Source organism: Thunnus thynnus, chromosome 24, assembly GCF_963924715.1.
Source record: "Thunnus thynnus chromosome 24, fThuThy2.1, whole genome shotgun sequence".
Taxonomy (NCBI): domain Eukaryota; kingdom Metazoa; phylum Chordata; class Actinopteri; order Scombriformes; family Scombridae; genus Thunnus; species Thunnus thynnus.
This window is the reverse complement of record NC_089540.1, coordinates 2,303,565-2,324,709: the sequence shown is the minus strand read 5'-3', so window position 1 is coordinate 2,324,709 and position 21,145 is coordinate 2,303,565. Positions and strand designations below refer to the sequence as shown.

Sequence of the window (21,145 nt, the reverse complement as noted above, 5' to 3'; positions counted from 1 at the left end):
CACTATTATCCTCTAGGTCTGTCCTTGAAAATGTACCATCCAATTCCTTTGGGCAGCTCAGGAGGCAGGATCAGAGCTTAATCCCAGGGTCAGGGTGTATCCACTGTGAGATTTCAGTCCATTTTGATGGCAGGTTCTAAGCTTGTCCTCTTGCTCTCAACAAAAAAAGCTCCTTAAAGTCCCCTGAGAGCCACCTCCAGATTTGAAACATAGTTTTATTTCAGCCTAAAACCACCTGACCCAGGATAAGCCACGATAGGACTTTATGGAAACGATGGATATAGCAAGGCTCTAAGTGAAGTTAACATGCATAGAAAAGCAAACAAAATCAAGCTTTACTTTCATTTGACACCATTCATGTGTCAGTATTTGCTTTTTTCAAGGCTGATGGTTTATTCACAGGGAAAGGATGCTTGGCTTGATAAGTTGGCTGTTTATTTGCAAAAATGATACGATCAAGCATCAGGCTGCGATGGCATTCCACTTTCAAGAGAGAGTGGCTCTGGCTCTTTGTCAGGGTAGAAGGAAAGCTCGAAGACATGAGCCAGATAGCCAATTTGGCATCGTGATGCGGACTGCTGCTGCTTTACCCCAACGCTAACTGATGGGGCCTCTTTACACACTTCATTATTTGTGTTCGGACAGCAGAAATCCTGTCCCTGTTTGGTGTGAGCCAAAGTGAAACCAATCGGGAGAACATGTGGATTATGTCTGGCAGCGTATGGAAGATTGGTCGCAGGCTGATGATGGGAGTAGTGAAGGTTGTTCAAGGGCTTTTTGCTAAAATTCTAAACAAAAAGTCATAGAAGAAATCAAATATAATGCCAGGCAACCATTTAGTACTGACCTTACAAGTGGACATACCCCTCATGTTGATTATGTTATCTTAACAGTTTCATTGAGGCAGTTGGCAGCTTGTAATCGTGTTGTGAAGGTTGTCAAAGGCTTTGTGATGAAGTTATGAACTGAGATAGTGGCAGTGAATCGCTTTTCATGGGACAAATCAAATCTAAGACACATTTAGACCCTAACCTTATAGTTGGATTCCGTCAGTTTCATGAAGACAATTTCTGTTTCTGCTTCAAGTGAATATTTTTGCTTGCCGAGCTGCAGCACTGGCTGTTCCAGTGGAGTAACAATAACAGTATGTTCCCTTTTCCCCAGCAGACCTATAATCACTCTCCCTCTCTTGTTGCTCAGGGCATTATCTACTATTGTGTTTTTCATGTTTGAGTTTCGCCCCCCTCTCGCATGCTTGTTATTTACTTTGCATAGTCGACTGTGCCGTGACTGAACGCCCAACTCAACTCTGTGCAATTGGTTCGGAACGTAGTGATTCAAAATTCATATTGGCATGTTTACAGCCTAATTTGTCTTACAGTTATCACAAAATTCTGTCAAGTTATATACTATAGAGAGAAAACAATTACTGTAGTGTCTAAACTGTGGTTTATTTAACTGGTTGGCATAGTTTCTAATTTCTGACAGGAGTAAGTATTTTGTATTCATACCCAAATTCAATGTAATGTACAGTAGCTGTTGGTTTTTCTGTCTCAAGTGGCCCTATTTAACCAATCAAATGCTAAGAGTTAATATAATTTCTCTGGTATCTTTCTTCAGGCTCAATTAAAATGCAGAATTATTTTGGGAAAAGTTGACAACCTTGTTTGCAGCCCCATCTTCCCCCACATCCCCTCTAAACCTGCATTTTATAGGATTGTTTTCTGTCCTGAGCACCGAAAGGAGTAACCTATCGAGCTTTTGCTGGAGGATGTTATAAATGGAAATTTACATTAAGTTCCATCGGCTTTGTTAACAGGGCCTGGTGATATGTGTTCCCAAAACACAAAGATCTTTCTGAAAAGATATTTAAGAAAGAGTACATTTTGAAAAAATCAGTTTGAATATTCGGAGGATGGTACTGCAACAAATATCATGCATATTAAAACTTAGTCATACTTGTACTTTGGTAAAGGAAATATGAAATGTTGAACTTTTTATTGCTTAAATGTAATTTCATCTAAATTTTCTCCTAGTGCTGTACATACCTGACCTATTAGTCTTTATTGTGTGTTAGCTAATGTTATGGTTGTCATAAGTTAATGTTAATCTGTTCAGAATACATCTGTACCAATATAATTTATTGTCACTGTTTTCATTCTAATATCACCATAAAAGTATTGATTAAGGAACACACATCACTTGTTCAGTTGCAAAGAGAGATAAAGGAATCTCTAAATTTTACATTTACAAGATCCTGCAACGAAGGCATTGTAAGTTACTCTTTCTGGGCACCGCAGGTTCATGCAGCACAGATGTTAAGGAAAATCGGAACTTGGACAACCTCTTCTCCAAAGAGGGGGTTGCAGCTGAGTCTGCTCAGCTCCTCAATGGGAGTGCTGGGGGTGGGAGGAAACGTCCCTTAGAGGAGGGCAATAATGGGCATACACATTCCAAGTACAGGCCCAAGAAGCGTAAGAAAGTCCCTGGGCCCATTCTGCCTAAGAATGCCCTTATGCAGCTGAATGAGATCAAGCCGGGGCTGCAGTACAAACTGCTCTCTCAGACTGGGCCGGTCCATGCACCTGTCTTTGTGATGACTGTGGAGGTCAATGGGCAGCTCTTCGAGGGTTCAGGTCCTACCAAGAAGAAGGCCAAGCTGAATGCAGCAGAGAAGGCCCTGCGCTCCTTTGTCCAGTTCCCCAATGCATCTGAAGCCCACATGGCCATGGGTCGGACTCTGTCTGTCCACACAGACTTCACTTCAGACCAGGCTGACTTTCCGGACATGCTCTTTAATGCCTTTGAGACATCCACCCCAGTAGATGACCCATTTTACCTCGCTTCCAACAGTAACGGTTCCTTCAGCTCATTGGGAATAGAGTACCCATTGTTACCCTCCCCCGTCCCCAACCTGGTCCAGGCCCCCTTACCTCCAGCCCCCTCCACCTTCATCTCCCCAACAAGCGGCAAGAACCCTGTCATGATCCTCAACGAGCTACGGCCGGGCCTCAAGTATGACTTTGTGTCGGAGAGTGGGGAGAGCCACGCCAAGAACTTTGTCATGTCTGTGAAGGTAGATGCTCAGAACTTCCAGGGTTCTGGGCGGAATAAGAAGCTGGCCAAGGCCCGGGCTGCCCAGGCTGCTCTGTCTGCTCTGTTTAACATGCAGCTGGATCAGGCACCATCACGACAGCCAATACCCAGAGAGGGACTGCAGCTTCACCTGCCACAGGTAAGCATGTTGGAAGGTAAATGACTACTGAAATACCTCATTATTTTGTTGATTACTGTGTTGAATCTTGTTTAAAGATATGCTCAATGTAAGGACAGGGTGCAGAGTTAATGGTAGCATTGCAGGAGGGTTACTTAAGGTTTGATCATATGGGACACCTTTAGCAATGCAGCATGAAACTTCTTTTTATCTATTTTCAGTTTTTATATAGCTGCTCGCTATTACTCACTTGGTTTTGCATCCCCTGGGTGCTACAAGCAAATATACAGTATCAAGCTTATTATGTTTGTGTCAGACAAAAAAAATAGTAAAAAAAATAACAGGGCTCATGAGGAAGTAAGCAGTTTCTTAGTTTCCCAGTTAGCAACTTTTTAAGTTCTGTTCCTGTTTTCCCAAAGCATAAAATGACTAATAGGGGCTATTAAATGTTACTACTATAAAAAAAATACATAACTTTACAAAAGAAAAGAAAAAAAGACATAAGATTAAAGCCAAGGAAGTGGTTTTGTTGTTCGCTCCAAGTTGTCTGACGACTCATCCAGATCTTTGGTCATTTACCAAACAGATAAATAACTGATGCTCAAAAAGCTTGTATGCACTGTATTCTTTGTATCATTGCATCATATGTATACACAATACTGAGTAATTATACTGGTAGCTACTATACCTACTACTTCTTTGAAAAACCTTGTAAAAAACCACACAAAAATGCAGATTGTTTGTTTCCCTTCAGGGCCCATAAAGGTCTGAGAGATATGTTTATTGAAGGGTTTAGGGATTTTAATCTTGTGCGCACAGGTTTTTATGGCACTTCATTAACATCCATCTAAACCTACTGTCTGACACATCCAGTCTGTTCTATATATACATCAACTGAAAAATGATCAGTGTGTGTTGCACTTAAATCTGCAAAGTCCTTCCATCAGTTAAGCCTGTTGTCCAGTAAAATATGAAGTAGAGGACCTTTGCTGTGGGCAGTCCAGTGTTTTTGTGCCAAAGCAGCACTTAATTTTTTAATAGTATGACATTTTGAGGTGAGATTAAAAAAAAATCAGCTGATTCTCTCCATCTCTCATTTAATTTAATTTTCATTTATTTTGACTCAAGACCATGATCATATGGTATGGAACAACAGAACATACAAATAATAACAAAATGATAGCACAAGTGTTACTTAAAGGTATAATATGTAATTATTCCACATTAAATTGTCTAAAAACAACTAGACCTATGTTATATAAACCCAGAGAAATCTGTAATTTAATCAAAGTAATGGACCGTTTCATTTGGTCGCATGTCAATGGCGTCATACCTCCTCTACCAAAGAGTAAACACGCACAAGATGCATACGGCGGCGCTGTGTTTGTCTGCTACAATGGCGTCTACCAAAGAGTAACTTACACACATACAAGATAATACATCGGCGTTGTGGTTGTTCCACAGAAACTGTTATAAACTGACTTTTATTCAGTTTTAAGCCACATTTTCATGATAAATTTAGGTCGCTTTTAACTATACCTTTAGTCAATGACACTAGTCATTGGACGTCTGGATCTTAAGTTATCAGAGACATAAACTGGGCAAATGTTAGCAGCGGCTCGGCTAACAGCAGCTCGGCTAACAGCCCCTCCAGGAAGTCAGGTGGTAGCCAAACATCGTCGGAGAAATATTAAATTTTTAGGTGAAACAGCTTTAATTAGTATTTTTAATGATTTTAATCTGCGTGTACGTTTGTTTTTGGATAGGAGGAGACCTCTGCGGATAATTTGGCTCCAGGGAAAAACCGACCGAACATCTGGATCTTACGTTATTAGAGAAATAAACCGAACAAGTGTTAGCAGCAGCTCGGCTAACAGCCCGTACCGGACGTCCGGTGGTCGCCGTACATCGTCTGAGAAACACTGATTTTTTAGGTGAAACAGCTTTATTCAGTGTTTTTACCTGTAATCTCCGGGTCCGTTTGTTCTGGAGAGGAGGAGACCTGTGCGGGTAGTTCGGCTTCCAGTAGAAACATCCCGAATGATTCACACTAGAGTAATCCTATCCCGGTGAGGCTGGTTATTTAACACATGGACGTATGAGGAGAACTGGATAATACTCGGATCTTCCGCATTGTGCGGTCCACAGAGCATGCGCATTAGTGACTTCCGCTGGCCGAGTCGGCTACTTCCGGTTTAGCCCGGCTAAAAATGGGGATAAAACAATTCAATCATGCGGCTCTTCTAGGCTTTTGAAATGTGATCAGACCGAACGGATTTAATTCTGATAGTGAGACAAGTCATTTCGCGGGGGTTGTGACGCTCAGAAAAATGTATCCGCTGATATACAGACGTCTCTTTCACAATGTAAGTCTATGGGGAAAAGTCTTTTTGGGCCAGTGTGCGTCACATGACGTTGTAATTACACGGTTTGGCCACTATGTCAAATTTGCTTCAAAGCCTGGCGCTCTTCCTGTATCCAGTTGTCTTTATACATCCATGATTAAACAACGAAGACAACAACTCCCATGATCCCTTGCTACTTCACACCGTCATCACACTCCGTCTTTTGTTATTGTTTTGATTGAGAGACCCCTAGCGGCTGAAATTACATATTGTGCGTTTAAACAATGGAAGGACATTCTTCAAAAAGGTACTTAATTCACAAATAACTTTTAGCTTATCTGATTGTAATAATAAACATAGATGGGTGGTTTAAATAATACTTTGGCAAGTAACTTTCTCTATAATTCATTATGCTTACATTCAAACAAAATATGAATGTAAGAATGAATATTATATTCATCTCCCAGACGGCCGTCATTACAAAGGTTGCACATCCTCTGATTCCTATTCAGCCCTTCATATCTTCCACTGACCTTGGGAATTCTGGTGTTGTTCTGTACTTTTGATTTTCATTCAACAGATACTTTTCCAGTTTAAGCTCTTGTTTAAATGCCACATAAAGATCACACGATGTCATACTTTTGAGCTCATTTGCCACTTCTGCATGAACTGAGCCACATCTGAAACATGACAAAGAGACACAAGTACACACAGATTTTTTGTAAAGAGCTTTACAAAAGTTTTTATATATATATTTTGGGCGGCATTTTATGCCTTTATTGTAGAGACAGTGGAGAGACAGCAGGAATTGAAGGGAGAGGGTGATGGGGTTTGACATGCAGCAAGGGTCTGCAGCCAGATTGGGTCTGTGGACATTGCGGTTATATGTCATGCATCTTAACCAGTAGGCTATTGGGGGCAGGCCCACTGATTTAATCTTTAATAATGCAGTATAATTTATTAGCTTATCATTATGTTATTTTATGTAAAAATATATGTAGAAAGTACAACATTTCCCTCAGAAATGCAGTGGAGTGGAAGTATAAAGTAGCATCAAATGGAAATACTCAAGTAAAGTATAAATACCTTAAAGTTGTACTTGAGTAAATGTACAAAAGCATCTGTAACTTCAACTTGCTAGTGTTCAGAGCTTTCAACTGCATCTCATAAAGAACTCATTGTTTTGCGGTCGGTAAGGAGACTTGAGTAACGTTTCAGCAAAAGTATCAAGATTTCAAATGAAGTCCTCACTGTCTTCAAAAGACAAAAACGGAGCCGTAACAACATGAGAAACGCATGAATGTCGTCAAATATGGATAAAATATCTGTCTGAAAGAGGCAGCGTCCTGTTTGATTGTGTGCCACAAACACCTTGTCAGATCTCGTCTACGGATGTCATCACTCGTGACCAACCTGACAAAGTCTGATTGAAGATGGAGAAGTTCAATACACCGGGAATCTATTTACACATGAACTAATCCTTGCCTCTAATCCCTGCATGCTGATAACAAAGCTGCTATCTTAATTACCATCACCCTCTGAGTGCTATTCAAACACTGCTGTTCATTATACCAGACTTTCCAAGTCAGTCTGCTTTAGTTACAGAGGAGTCAGTGAAGCAGAGGATTTGACTGTTTTAAGCTGCTAAGATCCCTGCCTGTCATTCACACCAGTGCAGCGCTGCCTAATTGAAATATTCAGTAATAGTTTCAGTGCAGATAAGAAGAGCTTTCATCCCACTTTTGCATTGTTGTCTTCTGCTATTAGGTAGTTAGTATTACAAAAAAAATCTCATGAAATTAAAATTTCAAACTTCTTTGTTTCAAAGAGTTCTATCCTATTTTATATCATTCCACCGTTTTGCTTTATGTGTAATTCATATCCACATTTTTGCCACCTCAGGTCCTCGCGGACGCCGTCTCTCGTCTGGTCGTCGACAAATTCAGCGAACTGACAGACAACTTCACGTCCCCGCACGCTCGAAGGAAAGTCTTGGCAGGTGTCGTCATGACAACAGGTATTTTTTTTTTGTGTGTGTGTCCCTTTTACTCCTGACAGACCTTGAGTCAAACAGTTGCTGTAGAAAATATTCAAACCCTTATCCAAGAAGCATTTAGTAGCTCTAAGTGTGTCAGCGATGCAGAAAATGTCAAGAGGATTGGATACTGGAACACTGCAGCTGTGCATTTACATAGAGTCAAGTGATTAAAGAGATGTTTGCTGCGCATGTTTTTCACTAAATGTTTCTATACTCTTTGAATATTGTATCAGCAGGGACCTGATTCAGCTGCATTAACTTATTCTTTGTATTTTTATGTAAAATATTCAAACTAACCCAGCTATGACCCCAGCTTTCCTTTCACACAGACCATAAAGGCATTCTGTCACTCTGTGAGTTTTAGAGTCAAACTAAGTGACAACAGAAAGATGCTTAAAAAGTCTTTTTTTTTCCTTGTATAGAAAAGTTTGAGCTTCTTTCTGAAAAGCTAAAACATGATACTTCTGTTCTGGACAGTAAAATGTGAGTGTCAATTTAATACAACGGTTATTTTGATAGGGTTCGCCAACTACAGCTCCCATAAGTCTATAAAGTGCTACACACATCAGCAGCGCCACGTAGCTGCGCTGTGTCATTTGTGTCAGCAGACACCTTACAGACAGTAGAAGTAGTCCAGGTAGCCAGAATGTGCCAGTCTGGGGAGTGATTATGAAAGAACTGCTGCTTTTCTGTGTGTTGACACTGGGGAATGAGCGGTGGTTTAGCAAATATCAAAACCTCATGGGCACAGCAGGATTGTAGCTCCTGGGCTTTTTGGTTTGTGCTAAATGTATTCATTACAAATTTGTTTGGGAATATGCACCAATAAATGACATATCTAGTTCAGGTACATTCCACAAGGGAAACAATCAAAAGTCAAAAAAAGGTTTCACACTTTTCACAAATCTCTCTTTTTATTAACTTACATGGCTGAGCACAGAGACAGATGTTTTGACATAGATGCTTTCTACGGTGAGAAAGCCTTTTGATTGGTCTGTTCTGTACACACAAAATCATATCTGTCTGTCCTGGAAGTGGGATCCCTCTTCTGTTGCTCATTCGAATTGAGGGCCTAAGGATAGAGGATGTTGTAGCCCCCTGAGGCAAATTTGTGATTTTGGGCTAAACAGAATTGACTTGACTTGAACAACTCAACTAAAAAGATCTCCCCTTTGACTCAATTTATAAACGTACAGAGACGAGAGGGAAAAAGAGAAGTGTAACACCTTGTTTCATCAGTCGACGGACCAATCACGATGGAACCCCAATATGTACCAATAAGAAATGCATGATAGATAATAATAAATAAAAGAATCCATAAATAAATCCATCAATCTGAATGATTGATGATTATGGTCATGCTTCTCTCTTCAGGTACAGATGTGAAGGAGGCTCAGGTCATCTGTGTGTCCACCGGGACCAAGTGCATCAACGGTGAATACATGAGCGACAGAGGTCTGGCCCTCAACGACTGCCATGCTGAGATTGTAGCTCGTCGGTCCCTCATCAGGTACCTGTACTCCCAGCTGGAGCATTTCCTCAGGTGAGTCATCTTGTGGTCTGCCTTAAACAAAGCTGGATTACTTTACATGAAAATAGAGATCTCAGAAAGGGAAGTCTAGGAGAGTACAGTGTATCAAAGCCCTGGACTTCTAAAACGTAATTGACTGAGTGAAGGCAACATTTCAGGCACAAAGCTCTTTACAGTCTTCTGGTCAACTGGTAAAACAAAAAAAACAAAAACTGAATGATGATTGATGATCATGTAAAAAAGAGTTGAAATACACAAGGGTTAATGGCAGTGGCTAGTCAATAACTGGTCAACAATATTCAACACCACAAAGGCACTTTGTCAAAAATTGTCAGAAGTGTAAGGTAACATTCAGTATTCCTGTTATTGTCAACAAGTGTGTTTCTGTCCCTGTCAGTGGTGTTATCTTTGAAATGGCTCATAAATATATAGTTTCATTTTTTTTTAAAAGACTCAGTAATCTCTTAAAACAGCTGCTCACTGTGGTTTTTTTTAACAAAAGTTACTTAAACAGGAGGAAATAGTGCATTTTTGGGGGATTATGTTCAGCGGTGGATGAATCCACATTAGGTGCTCTAGTGAGTATTTCTGGCAGCAGGACGGTGTGTGTGTGGGATTGAGTCAAAATAAAGTACAGTGTGTGTGTTCATGGTAATGAAGGAACATGTCACCCAGTGCAACAGTGTGGCAGACACCAGACTGACTTGCTTTCAGTTAAAAATAAAAGTCACAGAATCAGACACCTGCTGTCCCGCCAGAAACTGATACATTCCATGGACATGATGTGATGTTTCTTGCTTTAGTCCTTTCATTTTGTTAGGATAACTAAACACGTTTGTTTCTCTCCAGTAACATTGAAGAGGAGCACCACAAATCCATCTTCACCAGGTGTGACAACAGACAGGGCTTTAGGCTGAAGGAAAACGTCCAGTTCCACCTGTACATCAGCACCTCCCCCTGCGGTGACGCCCGTATCTTCTCACCTCATGAAGCTGGAGTGGAGGGTGAGCGGATCAAGAGGAAAATAACTGGCTGTACATGTTCTGTGTGGCTCTGACTTAAGACATATGAAAATATATCGTGTGCTATAAGATCCTGAACTTTTCTGTACTTGCTTTTTGTCTGTCAGACCAGGGAGACAGACATCCCAACAGAAAGGCCCGCGGGCAGCTCCGAACTAAAATCGAGTCTGGTGAAGGAACCATCCCAGTGCGCTCCAGTAACACCATTCAGACGTGGGACGGGGTTCTTCAGGGTGAGAGGCTGCTCACCATGTCCTGCAGTGACAAAATCGCCAGGTTTGTGTTGTTTCATAACCTCATAATTCTCTGACTTTTCATTGGCTCACTGACTCTTAGATGTTAACATTTGTAGGTTGTTAGCAGGATTTAAACAAATACCAGTTGACCTGTCACCTAATCCAGGTGACTGCTATCTGAACATCCATGGTTACAGTGCTAGCAGACAAAGCAGCATGACTGGTTCAGATTTGCATAAATGTAAAACACACGCTAAAATTACAGTCTGATATTCAGATATTCAGCAAGGTTCATTCTCAATAACTTTTGAATAAGATCATAAATTAAATTTGATGTCAGTGCAGGATAAACCACTTTACAGACGACATGGGGTGCTTTCCATTTGGGTAACGTGTGTCATCGCTTCCCTCACTCGCATCTGTTCCTCACGTTTTTGCTCCTCCCAGCGAGGATGTGAGGAAGAGGTGCAAGGATGGAGGAATTTAATTCACCAAATGGGACAATGAGGCCTAGTCATGACATACAGCACCTCCATTGTCAAATATGAAGAAGTCAACTATCAAAATTAACAGTTTAAAGGAAAAACACCTGACGCCTGATAACTTCCAATACTAATTATAGATCTATAGCTGCGTCTGGCGGTCACACAATGTTACTGATAGAAATAACACAGATTGATGATTAGGCCTAAAATCTGTTAATTGCTGAAAGAACAAAACAGACATGAAGGAGCAATAAAAACAGCTATAAATGTTTAAATAGAATCATTGTCTATTAGTGTGTGAAAGACTGACAGCCACTGTGCAGATGTATATTTTCCCTGAAAGAGCCAAGATGTACTTGAAAAAAAGGTAAATAAGAAAAAAATTAGAAAAGAAAAGCCTTTTTGGCTTATGAAGAAAAAGTGCATCCAAAATGACCAACAAAAAATTTCATATTTTCGTCAATGTTATTTTTCTGTTTTTTACATGGACCCTTTAAAATAACCTCTTGCCAACATCCTTTGTATTTATTTGCTTATTTATAACACAATGTGTCCCAGTGAGCTGTCATAACATGTTCTCTGTCAACTTTCTTATTTTTTTTTTTATCACAGACAAACCAGCTTTATTTTCATCTGGGCCTCCTCCCATTGCATGTACAACCTCCAGTTTTTTGCAGATGTTTTTGTGATACAGATAGTAGCGTGGTATCACACTACTTCCTACACCTACTTACACTTAAAGATAAACCCCATTAGTGCTCTGATAGAGTAATAGTACATACATTATGGTCAATAGACAGGATCTTGTGTTTTTACAGAGAAATGTAAAAAATATTTGTAAAGAAAAGCTTATATTACACGTACATTCAGTGTGAGTAAATGAATCGACATTACCAATAATCTAGCTACTTTACTCTTTCACAATATTAAAAGGAGTCCCTCATGAGCTGTTGATAGATGGTTTTCACCAGACCAGCTGGAGTCCTGATGATTATGTGCATGTGTAAAGAGGCTGAATTATCTCAGTGTCACATTGCAATCACTCCATTTCTGCCTGTGTTGTCAGCTGCAGTTCTCAGGTGTCATTAGGCCACTGGAGCTTTGATTAGGCTTCTTGATGAATCGCCGGGGAGCTGCTCACAGCTCGGGACTCCTCTGAGCTGGAATCACATTTGTATTTTCAGGAGAATGAATCAGAACAATAATGTTGATTTTTGCAGATTTGTGTTTTGAAGACTTGCTGGGGCTCCCTCAGGTTTGACCTCCTTTGTCTCTTTGTCCTGGTGGTTTACAAAAAAAAAAGGCACGTGATCTAATAAAATCTATGTGCTGACAAAGTGGCTCGGTGTTTGCCTGATGGAATGAAAGCTTCGCTCTGTCCCCCGCAGGTGGAACGTTGTTGGATTTCAAGGCTCTCTGATGAGCTACTTCACTGAGCCCATCTACTTCTCCAGCATCATCCTGGGCAGCCTGTACCATGCCGACCACCTCTCCAGAGCCATGTACCAGAGGATTACTGAGATCGAGGACCTGCCACAGTCTTTCAGCTTGAACAGACCACTGCTCAGTGGTGAGAAACATGCCCAGCACACCCACAGTACTGATGTGACATTTTTAAGAGCAAAAAGCAGGAATCTCACAGGTCATGAATTTGATGGAGTATTGGGGAAACTGGAGGAGTATATTTCAGGCAAAGAAAGCTTGTAGGAAAGTATGTTTTCCATTTTGTCTCATTAATAAACCAAAAGAGAGAAGAACGGTTTTAATATTTAAAGGCTCAGACTTAAAATCATGAAAAAAGTCTATATTCAGTTTTGTTCTAATTTTTAAAGGGGACATATTCTGCACATTTCCAGGTGGTTTTAATCTGAGGCTCTACTGGAGTATCTGCATGATTTAAAGTTAAAATAAAACCGTTATTTATCTTATACTGACTATTTATTCAGCCCCTCAGTTCAGCCTCTTTTAGCTCCTGTCTCTTTAAGGCCCCCCTCCTCCTGATGAGCACATTCTGTTCTGATTGGTTAGCTTCTGGAAGCTGCGCCACAGCCAACGTCCAGCCTCTCTGGAGGCTACATCAACAAATCATGAGTAGTAGGATTTCAATACTTTTTCTTTGCTGAAAATGTCAACTTCTCAAATCAGTCCATACATGACCAAGCTGATGTCAGCTCACCGTCAAGGTAGAAAAAATGTCAAAAACAAAGCGCTCAGAACAGGTTGAAGCCCTGACTTTTGACTTGCAGGGAGCATTTCTATATACATTAATTTGAAGTTTTGGAACTTTGACCATGATTAGCATAGATATCCAACATCATAACAGTGTATAAATAACAGAAAACAACAAAAAGCATAATATGTCTCCTTTAATATACTTAACCAATTGGATATATATAGCAGATTGGATCACCAGAGCTTATCTGAGCTGCTGGTTTCAACAACAATGCTGCTGTTCCAACTGCAAATGATCATACTGCATCTTCCCATATTCTCCAGTTTGGACTCCCAAGTTGAACTTGTCAAGTTCAAACTCCCCAAGTACACAAGTCCAGACTTAGTATACTCAGCGTTTTGAGAAAGGCCTCCTATGTAGTGATCCTTTGAAGTCTTTTGGAATATATGAATTGTTCATGAGCAATATATAATATACAGGTACAAGCAGAATCTCAATCAAGTTTATATATTTATATATTTATATATATATATATATATATATATATATATATATTGTTTTGTAGAATGGATTTCACCTTCGCTTCCCCCTCATGTCCACTGTTACCTGAAACTCTGACATGTGTCTGTGATCTGTAGGAATAAGTAACGCAGAAGCTCGTCAACCAGGAAAAGCACCCAACTTCAGTGTGAACTGGACAGTGGGAGACCAAGGTCTGGAGGTGATCAACGCCACCACGGGGAAAGATGATCTGGGTCGACCGTCCAGGCTCTGCAAACACGCTCTCTACAGCCGCTGGATACGCCTGCACTGCAAGGTAACAGACTGCTGACACTCAGCACACTGTACTGATGGTACTCTACTGTAATATATCGTACTCTACTGTAGGAAGGGCATTAGAAGGTAGAGGATACTTATGGGTGAAAAGTAACTGCGTACATTTACTCAAGTAGTGACTTAAGAACAATTTTGAATTTCTTGTACTTACTTCCTACCTACTACCTGAGTATTTCTATTGTATGCTACTTTTGCTGATGCATGGCTCCATCATGCATCATGTTCTTTTTTGCATCTTTAATCTGTTTCCCTATAAACTTAATACAACTTTATTTATCTCTGTAAGGACAACACCCAGATCAAACCGTACACACACAGTAGAGAGGAAAGTAAGACTAATACTATTATCACAGAGCTAAAAAACATTCAAAGCTATATGCTTTAAAACTATGGAATAAGTAATAAATACATTAATAAATAACTATACACAACTATAATATGAATATCTAAAAATCAATCTAAACACTCTTACCCTGTTGGTATAAAATATGCTGCTTTTAATGGCCCTGTATCCCCTTAGAGGAAGCTTCAGTGTTTTTCATCTGCATAGTAAATATGAGCTGCTACATTAATCTCATCTAAACCTATTGAAGTTAATCCCTGCAGATATGAAATGTAGAACCATATACATTACTCAAACTATAAATAATAAACAGTATATATGTAAATAAATAAATAATGAGCATAAGGCATAAGGTAATAAAATAATTCATGTCAAAACTGTGAAAAATGTAGATAAGATAGTGAGAATAAAGTAATGCTAAAACAATACAACCATAAATGTACGTGCACAATGTATACACACATGCATTGACACATATGTAAACATATACAGTACATACAGGACCTGTCAAAAGCATGAACAGACATACACACACAACCTCACACACATGCACAGGATTACAAGAAAGCCTTCAGATAAAAGTGAGATTTGAAGAGCGACTTAAAAGAAGATGCTGATTTTGCAAGTCTGAGTTCCTCGGGCAGGTCGTTCCATGGTAGAGGTGCCCTGGCAGGCAAAAAAAAAAAAAAAGCTTTAGTGAAAAAGCAATTGTTAAGCAAAGATATGCATCCTGCTTCTTTGGCATTTGTGATTTTTTTCAGCAAACAAGCTTTGTTGTCTGTCTGACTGACCCCTCCCTCTCCATGTCCTGTAGCTGTCCTGCACTCTGCGGATCAGAACAGTGAGGCCCAGCAGTTACCACGAGGCCAAGCAGGCGGCGCTGGAATATCACTCCGCCAAGCAGACGCTCTTCAGAGCCTTCCACAAAGCCGGACTGGGCGCCTGGGTGAAGAAACCTATAGAGCAGGACCAGTTTGCACTCACCACCTGAGTTAGTGTTTGACATGTCAAACTGCTGGCTTTACTTTGTGAAAGTTTCACTGGTGGAATTTTATATTTCCTTCTGAATTGTCATGGAGTTGGATTTGAGACTGGACTGTGTGTAACTGGGAAGAAAGAGGCAACAAATCCAGATGTCAGAATCCATGGATTTTACATTCCACCTTGATTTTTATAGCTTCATGCTATCCCTCTCAGCCAGCGGTACATATTTGAAAAAGATTATTATTCAGTCAGTTATGCAACTTTATACAAAGGACAAATGTAACAAAAAAGACTTTGGGAATGGAAACTTGTAGGTAAAATGGCACTTGTTTTTATAAGAATAGTGATCTACTCACTTTGCATGTATGATTATACCAAATTCATAGGAAGTCTGCAGTACAAGGTTTGTTAATATGTTCAGTATTGTGATCTCAAATTATCAGTGTTGTGATAGCTTGAGAATGTCCCCCTGCTGTTTATAAAACAGTGTTTTTATCTGGTTTGCTGCAGGTTTTCCTGCAGAGTTGAGGTTGCAAGGATATAGTCTTTATTTTAAGCTGAGACTACGCACACTCAGATGTCTAAAATGACTTTTAGAGAGAATGCTTCACAGCTCCACCCTCCAATTCAAAGACCAGTTTGCTCTGATGTATTTTTTGTATGTGGTACAAGCAAAATTTAAAGGGTCCCGCCAAATTAGGTATGGGGATTCCAGTCTAGCTAACTATGGTGGATTTGCCTGCGCTGTTCTTGTTCAAAATTGTTTATATACTGTAAATGTGTATCAGTCCAGAATGTAAAATAACAAACAGTAGAGTAAGTGTCTGTGGCATCACATACAGCTTTCTGGAGGGATATTTTAAAGCTATGCTGCCAGAAAATTGAAATTTGGTCAAAGGGGAGAAAGCCTGGGTGGAGCTGATGAGAGGTGCAAGTGATAACCACCACGGCTGACTGTGATAGGCTGACACAACTGTCAGTCAGGGAAATACAACCAAAAACAGTTTTTTTTTTAAAGCAAGTCTAAGCATTTCTCAATCTGCATTCTTGTGAAACACCCTCAAGTGTTCTTACTTTGTGTATTTTATCCAGGATGCTTCAGGATTTGACTTGTGTGGACTTGGGGTATCCCAGCAAAGTATCCCAGCATGCATTTCATATCAACCAGCAGAAATGGCAGAAGACAGCCAAACTCACAACTGTTCATCCTAAAACTGTTGTTGTGATATCAAATTTAATGCTGACTGGCAAAACCAGCCAGATGGCATCCATGGTCATCCCCGAGAACTGAAGTTTTTGGTAATTTGTCGCTGGCTCTGATGTCTCCAAAGTATTTTAAACAAAAAATATAATTCATTTTGGAAGATAAACTTCAATCTCAAATATATACTTGTTGCCACATTGATTCTTAAGTATTTTATTGGTAAAGTTAAGTTTAATATTTCATATTGTATAGTTAACGTTGAATAGTGCTGCCTCTGTGTACTTTTGGAAACTCATATGAACAGATCTCACCACACTTGAATGAAAATACATGAAAATGTTCTTTTATATATACATACAGTGAGGATGGTATACAGTTTCACAAACGTTCATGCTCTGGTGTGCAGCTCTGTTGATGTCGACAAGAACCTGTTGTCCCAATTTTAAATTAAGTGTCTCCAATGTTTAACTTGCCAAGTTCAAATTCCCAAGAATGTGAGTTCAGACTTGGTGTACTCTGTATTGGGAAACACCTAATGTAACTTTTGCCACAAGTGGCAATTACAGATAATGGAAAATGCTAAAACGTAGCTAAGATTAGCTAAAATTAGCCACCATAAGCTAGTTATTCATACCAAATGGAGTTAGCCAGCAAAAGCCCTGGGTGTGTTTGAATTGAGCAAGGTGTTATTTTATTGCTTAGAATTCCACTTTTCATTTGTAAGAGGAAGAATATGTTATTTGTTCTTTCAAAAGTTACAAAGACTCACTTGAAAATGCTAACAAAGGTTCTCAATGAAGTGAAGTTGGTAACTGAGAGCCAAACCCCAGCTGGAAAAAAGACATTGTGACTTTGTATTAACTACATTTAAATACAGTCAGACTTTTCTTGGAGCCAGGTAGAGGTGGGAATTCAAACTTTTGTAGCCACTGACTATGCAATTTGTTTTCTTTTCTAAGCTAAGCTAAATTAGCACCATATGGTTCATAACACCATGTTACAGTGCTGTTTTTAACAGTTTGCAGTCTGTTTGAACAATTTAGCTCAGCTGAGTAACTATTTATTAGTTTAATAGCTCAGCAAACACTTATCTACATTAATAGGCCTATTTGTTTCTGCAGATTTTCAATAAGCTTTATATCAGCAAGTAAGTAAGTAAGTATTGTCACAGGTGAGCTAATAAAGACTTTTTCAGTCACCAGTGAGTTGAGCTTCACGGCTAAAAGATACAAATTCAATCAGTGAAAAGGATAATTCATTCAGCTTGATGATTCAGTGTCAAAGATTCATTCTTACTTGTAACATTCCCTCAGTCCTGAATCTAGTGGCCATTTGATGAAATACAGCTTGATATACACACTCAGCCATGGTGGTTGTTCCAGATAGATGTTTCATTCTGTTGTAGTTGGAATTGCCGGCTGTCAGATGTCCGAATCTATATCCTTATACCCTTTAATCCTTGCAGTTTGGAGTATCAATAGCCTTGTTCACAACTGACCAAACAAACTGAACCAAAAGGAGGAAACACTCCAGACATTGAACATACTACTAAAACCATGTTGTCCTAATATGAGCCCTGTTGCACTAGATTAGGGTAGCAACCCTTATGCAATCAAACTCAACAAATGTTTCAGTCTGTGAATTTCTCCTACAGTGATAGTCCTAGTCCATATGCAGTAACTACAGTAAACCCCAATCCTAGAATCAAGACACTACTAGTGTTGTTGTTGGTGTGAAGTCATTGTAACCACCACTAATCACCAAAGATGATGTCAGCATCTGTCAAACCTTTCAAATTCTTTATTTTCTGTGTGCTTTTCCAGACATACACACGTTCTGTTAATACTGTAATCTGCCTCAACAAACCTTGTTTCTTAACCATTCAAATGTATGTTTGTGATAATGTGTGAAGTGATGTTTTATATGTGTCCTTCTACTCTTTCAAACCAACAAGAGAAAATCCCAAATCACTCTCTATCTTCCTCTACAGCACACACATCATCTGTATTTCATGTCCTGATCTGATTTGTATTTAACATAATTTTTAAAAAAGTATCTTTATTGTAAAAGCATTTTCTGTAAATTCTAACTTTCAAATATGTTTATAATTTTCTAGATTCTTTATTTTGCCGTAAAAGTCCTCCTGATTTAAACCTCCAGCCTCAAACTCATGCAGGGCATATTTAACTTATTTACTTTTAATGTAAGTTGATTTGTTTTCTTTATATATTTTGAATATTCATCCCTCTGTTTCTAAGTTAATTTTGTGAAAATATGTTTGAGCATGTGCAAACCGCTTCCTGTCTCAGCATACCTGGCTCCAGGCTCGGGCCCTCAGGGTTTTTGGAGGTACCGGCCAACTAAGTTTCCACAGGATGTGCACTTTTTAAAAAAGGGAACCAATTACTTTTTTCTCCATTGACTTTAGAAGGCATAAATGAATGCAATGAAAGGGAGAAGATGGTCCACTGTATGTCAGACCTCTCTGCCCATATGGTGGTGGCTGGGTTCATGCACTTTGTTATTGATTTGCCCCCATAAATATAGCAAGAAGGTGGGGCCTAATGCATGAGCTCTACCTGTAAAGCATGAAAACATATAAATATAAAATATGTAGAAACTGAATCAAGTCACTAAACTAGAGATTAAATAAAATGCTATTACAGTCATTTTGTTTGCTTGTATTTCCTTTTAAAAGAGTACTCTGATTTAGCATTGCACTTCTATCACATTGTTGGACTCACAATGAATGGACTCACAATCAACAACCTGGCTCATAAATTATCCACAATGCAACTCAACCGCCAACTGTTCAGTCCAAGAGTGTTATGCTAGTAGTGGCTAATGTAGCCTGCAGCAGAGATGAGGAATGTCTAACTCCACACCCCCAGATATTTTCATTTTCAAACTTGTAGTCTTCAGCCCCAACCGACGCTGACTCAAGTGACATCACTTGAGGCAGTTTATCAGATTTCACACACAGCTCTCTCTGGAGACACAAAAGGCTTTATACCTCTTTTTTTATACATATGCTGTAGTACTCTCCAACACCTGGAAACACAAGTTTCCACATTTTAGGGAATACAGCAATGGTATTACAATTATGTTTCATTATAATCTCAAATTGCATTGAGGTCACTAAAGATGCACATTCATTTTCACTGCCAGCTACTTGTTGGCCAGATCCATTTATACACCCACAGCTAATGGTCCACAACAACATCACTTAAGAGCCATAACCAGACAAATAGAAGGTTAACAAGAAATGAAAAAAGCAATGAAAAAATTATTGGTAACACTTTCTATGATGCCCATATCTATAATGCATTATAAACACACTTATAAAGTGTTATAATCTGATTGATCTGATATGATCTAATTAAAGATAATAACTGAAAGAATACTACATTACCTGTAGCTGTATGTCAACATTTGATCAACAAGTGAGTGACCATAAGTTATGAAGTATTATGATTTGACCTAAGTCATAAAATGCTTCATAATGTGTTATGTTTGTTGTTATATTCTGAATATTTATGAGTCCTCATGACTATAATTATGCAGTGCTATAAGCAGATTATAACACATATAATGCATTAGTGATGGGTGTCATAGAAAGTGTTACCAATATATGAATTTATTGTTAATGCTGCTCCATTTGTCATCATTATATGACAGTAAGTTGTAATGTCAGAATGATGGTCGTGAGTCAAATCTTGGAAACGCTGCCCTGCTTTTGTTGCTGTTGACATAATGGCAGGCTGCTGCTGTTTATCTGCTGCTATCTAAAGCTTTCCTGACGCCATCTCCACATGGGCTGTTAGAGGCCTATTACTTTGTGTCATATCAGCGACTGGCACCTGTGCAACATGAGAGAGCCAGATAATCTCACTGTGGATTACCTGTCTTCTCTGCATCACCAGGGAACATCCAGAACTCCAACAAAAAGGCAGACCTTTCTATATTGACAGTTTATTTATTTTTCACAAGAATCGCTGGCTCCATTCCCTCCCTTGTCCACGAACAAGAGCGAAATTTAGAAGTTGATTTCCAGGCCGTGGGATTTGAGTTGATGGTCTTGCAAAAAATGAGAGAAAAAGGGCTTCAAGGTGAAGTGGGATTAGTGAAAACAGCTCTTCATACTTCTCCACCTTCCCCAATTTATCTGCAAATTATGTTCCTGGGCTAAGTCTCTGACAGGGGCGACATGAAACAGACCTTGTTCTCGACAAATTCTAAGTCTTTCCTTCAACCACTTCATTATAGTTGAATAGTAATTTGCTAGTCATGGCATTCAGCAATTTTATGCTTTTTATCAAGGCCACAATTCCTTCTCTGCTGCTCTGAAGTGATTTTTTTTATTACAGTTTTCCTTTTTTAGGAAAAGTGCAAGTATAAAAAAAAAGTATTTAAAAAAAGTGCTTTTTACACTCGATCAGTAGTTTTGATTTGAGGGAAAAAAAACTGACAGTGCAGTGAGATGAATGATTCTCTTTCTTTGTAAACAGAACATTCCAGCTGAAGAAGCAGTTTTGGTGCTGAGCCCGAGCCGCCCTCCCTCCATCAAACTCTCTGGCTGGGTGGCTGAAGTTGTCCATCCATTAGGACATCCTCTCATTTGTCACAGCTCGTTTCCCCGACAATCAAACCCCATTAAACACTTAATGGGCCTTTGCATGAACTTAATGTACATACAGTACGGCAGCACTCAGCAGATGGTCAGAAAAATGCTC

The 21,145-nt window shown here is 39.4% G+C and overlaps 1 protein-coding gene across 2 annotated transcripts in view; it reads left to right on the top strand.

Annotated features, from left to right (window-relative positions):
• Window positions 1-19,081, top strand: part of LOC137176998 (double-stranded RNA-specific editase 1-like) — a 73,429-nt gene extending 54,348 nt beyond the window's left edge. For both annotated transcript variants that reach the window (XM_067583070.1, XM_067583071.1), the window contains 8 exons: window positions 2,301-3,235; window positions 7,462-7,576; window positions 8,972-9,140; window positions 9,978-10,132; window positions 10,258-10,426; window positions 12,260-12,441; window positions 13,683-13,861; window positions 15,039-19,081. In XM_067583070.1, coding sequence (XP_067439171.1) covers window positions 2,301-3,235; window positions 7,462-7,576; window positions 8,972-9,140; window positions 9,978-10,132; window positions 10,258-10,426; window positions 12,260-12,441; window positions 13,683-13,861; window positions 15,039-15,215 — 2,081 coding nt within the window. In that variant the 3' untranslated portion in view covers window positions 15,216-19,081. The remainder of the gene's footprint in view (window positions 1-2,300; window positions 3,236-7,461; window positions 7,577-8,971; window positions 9,141-9,977; window positions 10,133-10,257; window positions 10,427-12,259; window positions 12,442-13,682; window positions 13,862-15,038) is intronic.
• The last annotated feature ends 2,064 nt before the right edge of the window (window positions 19,082-21,145 follow it).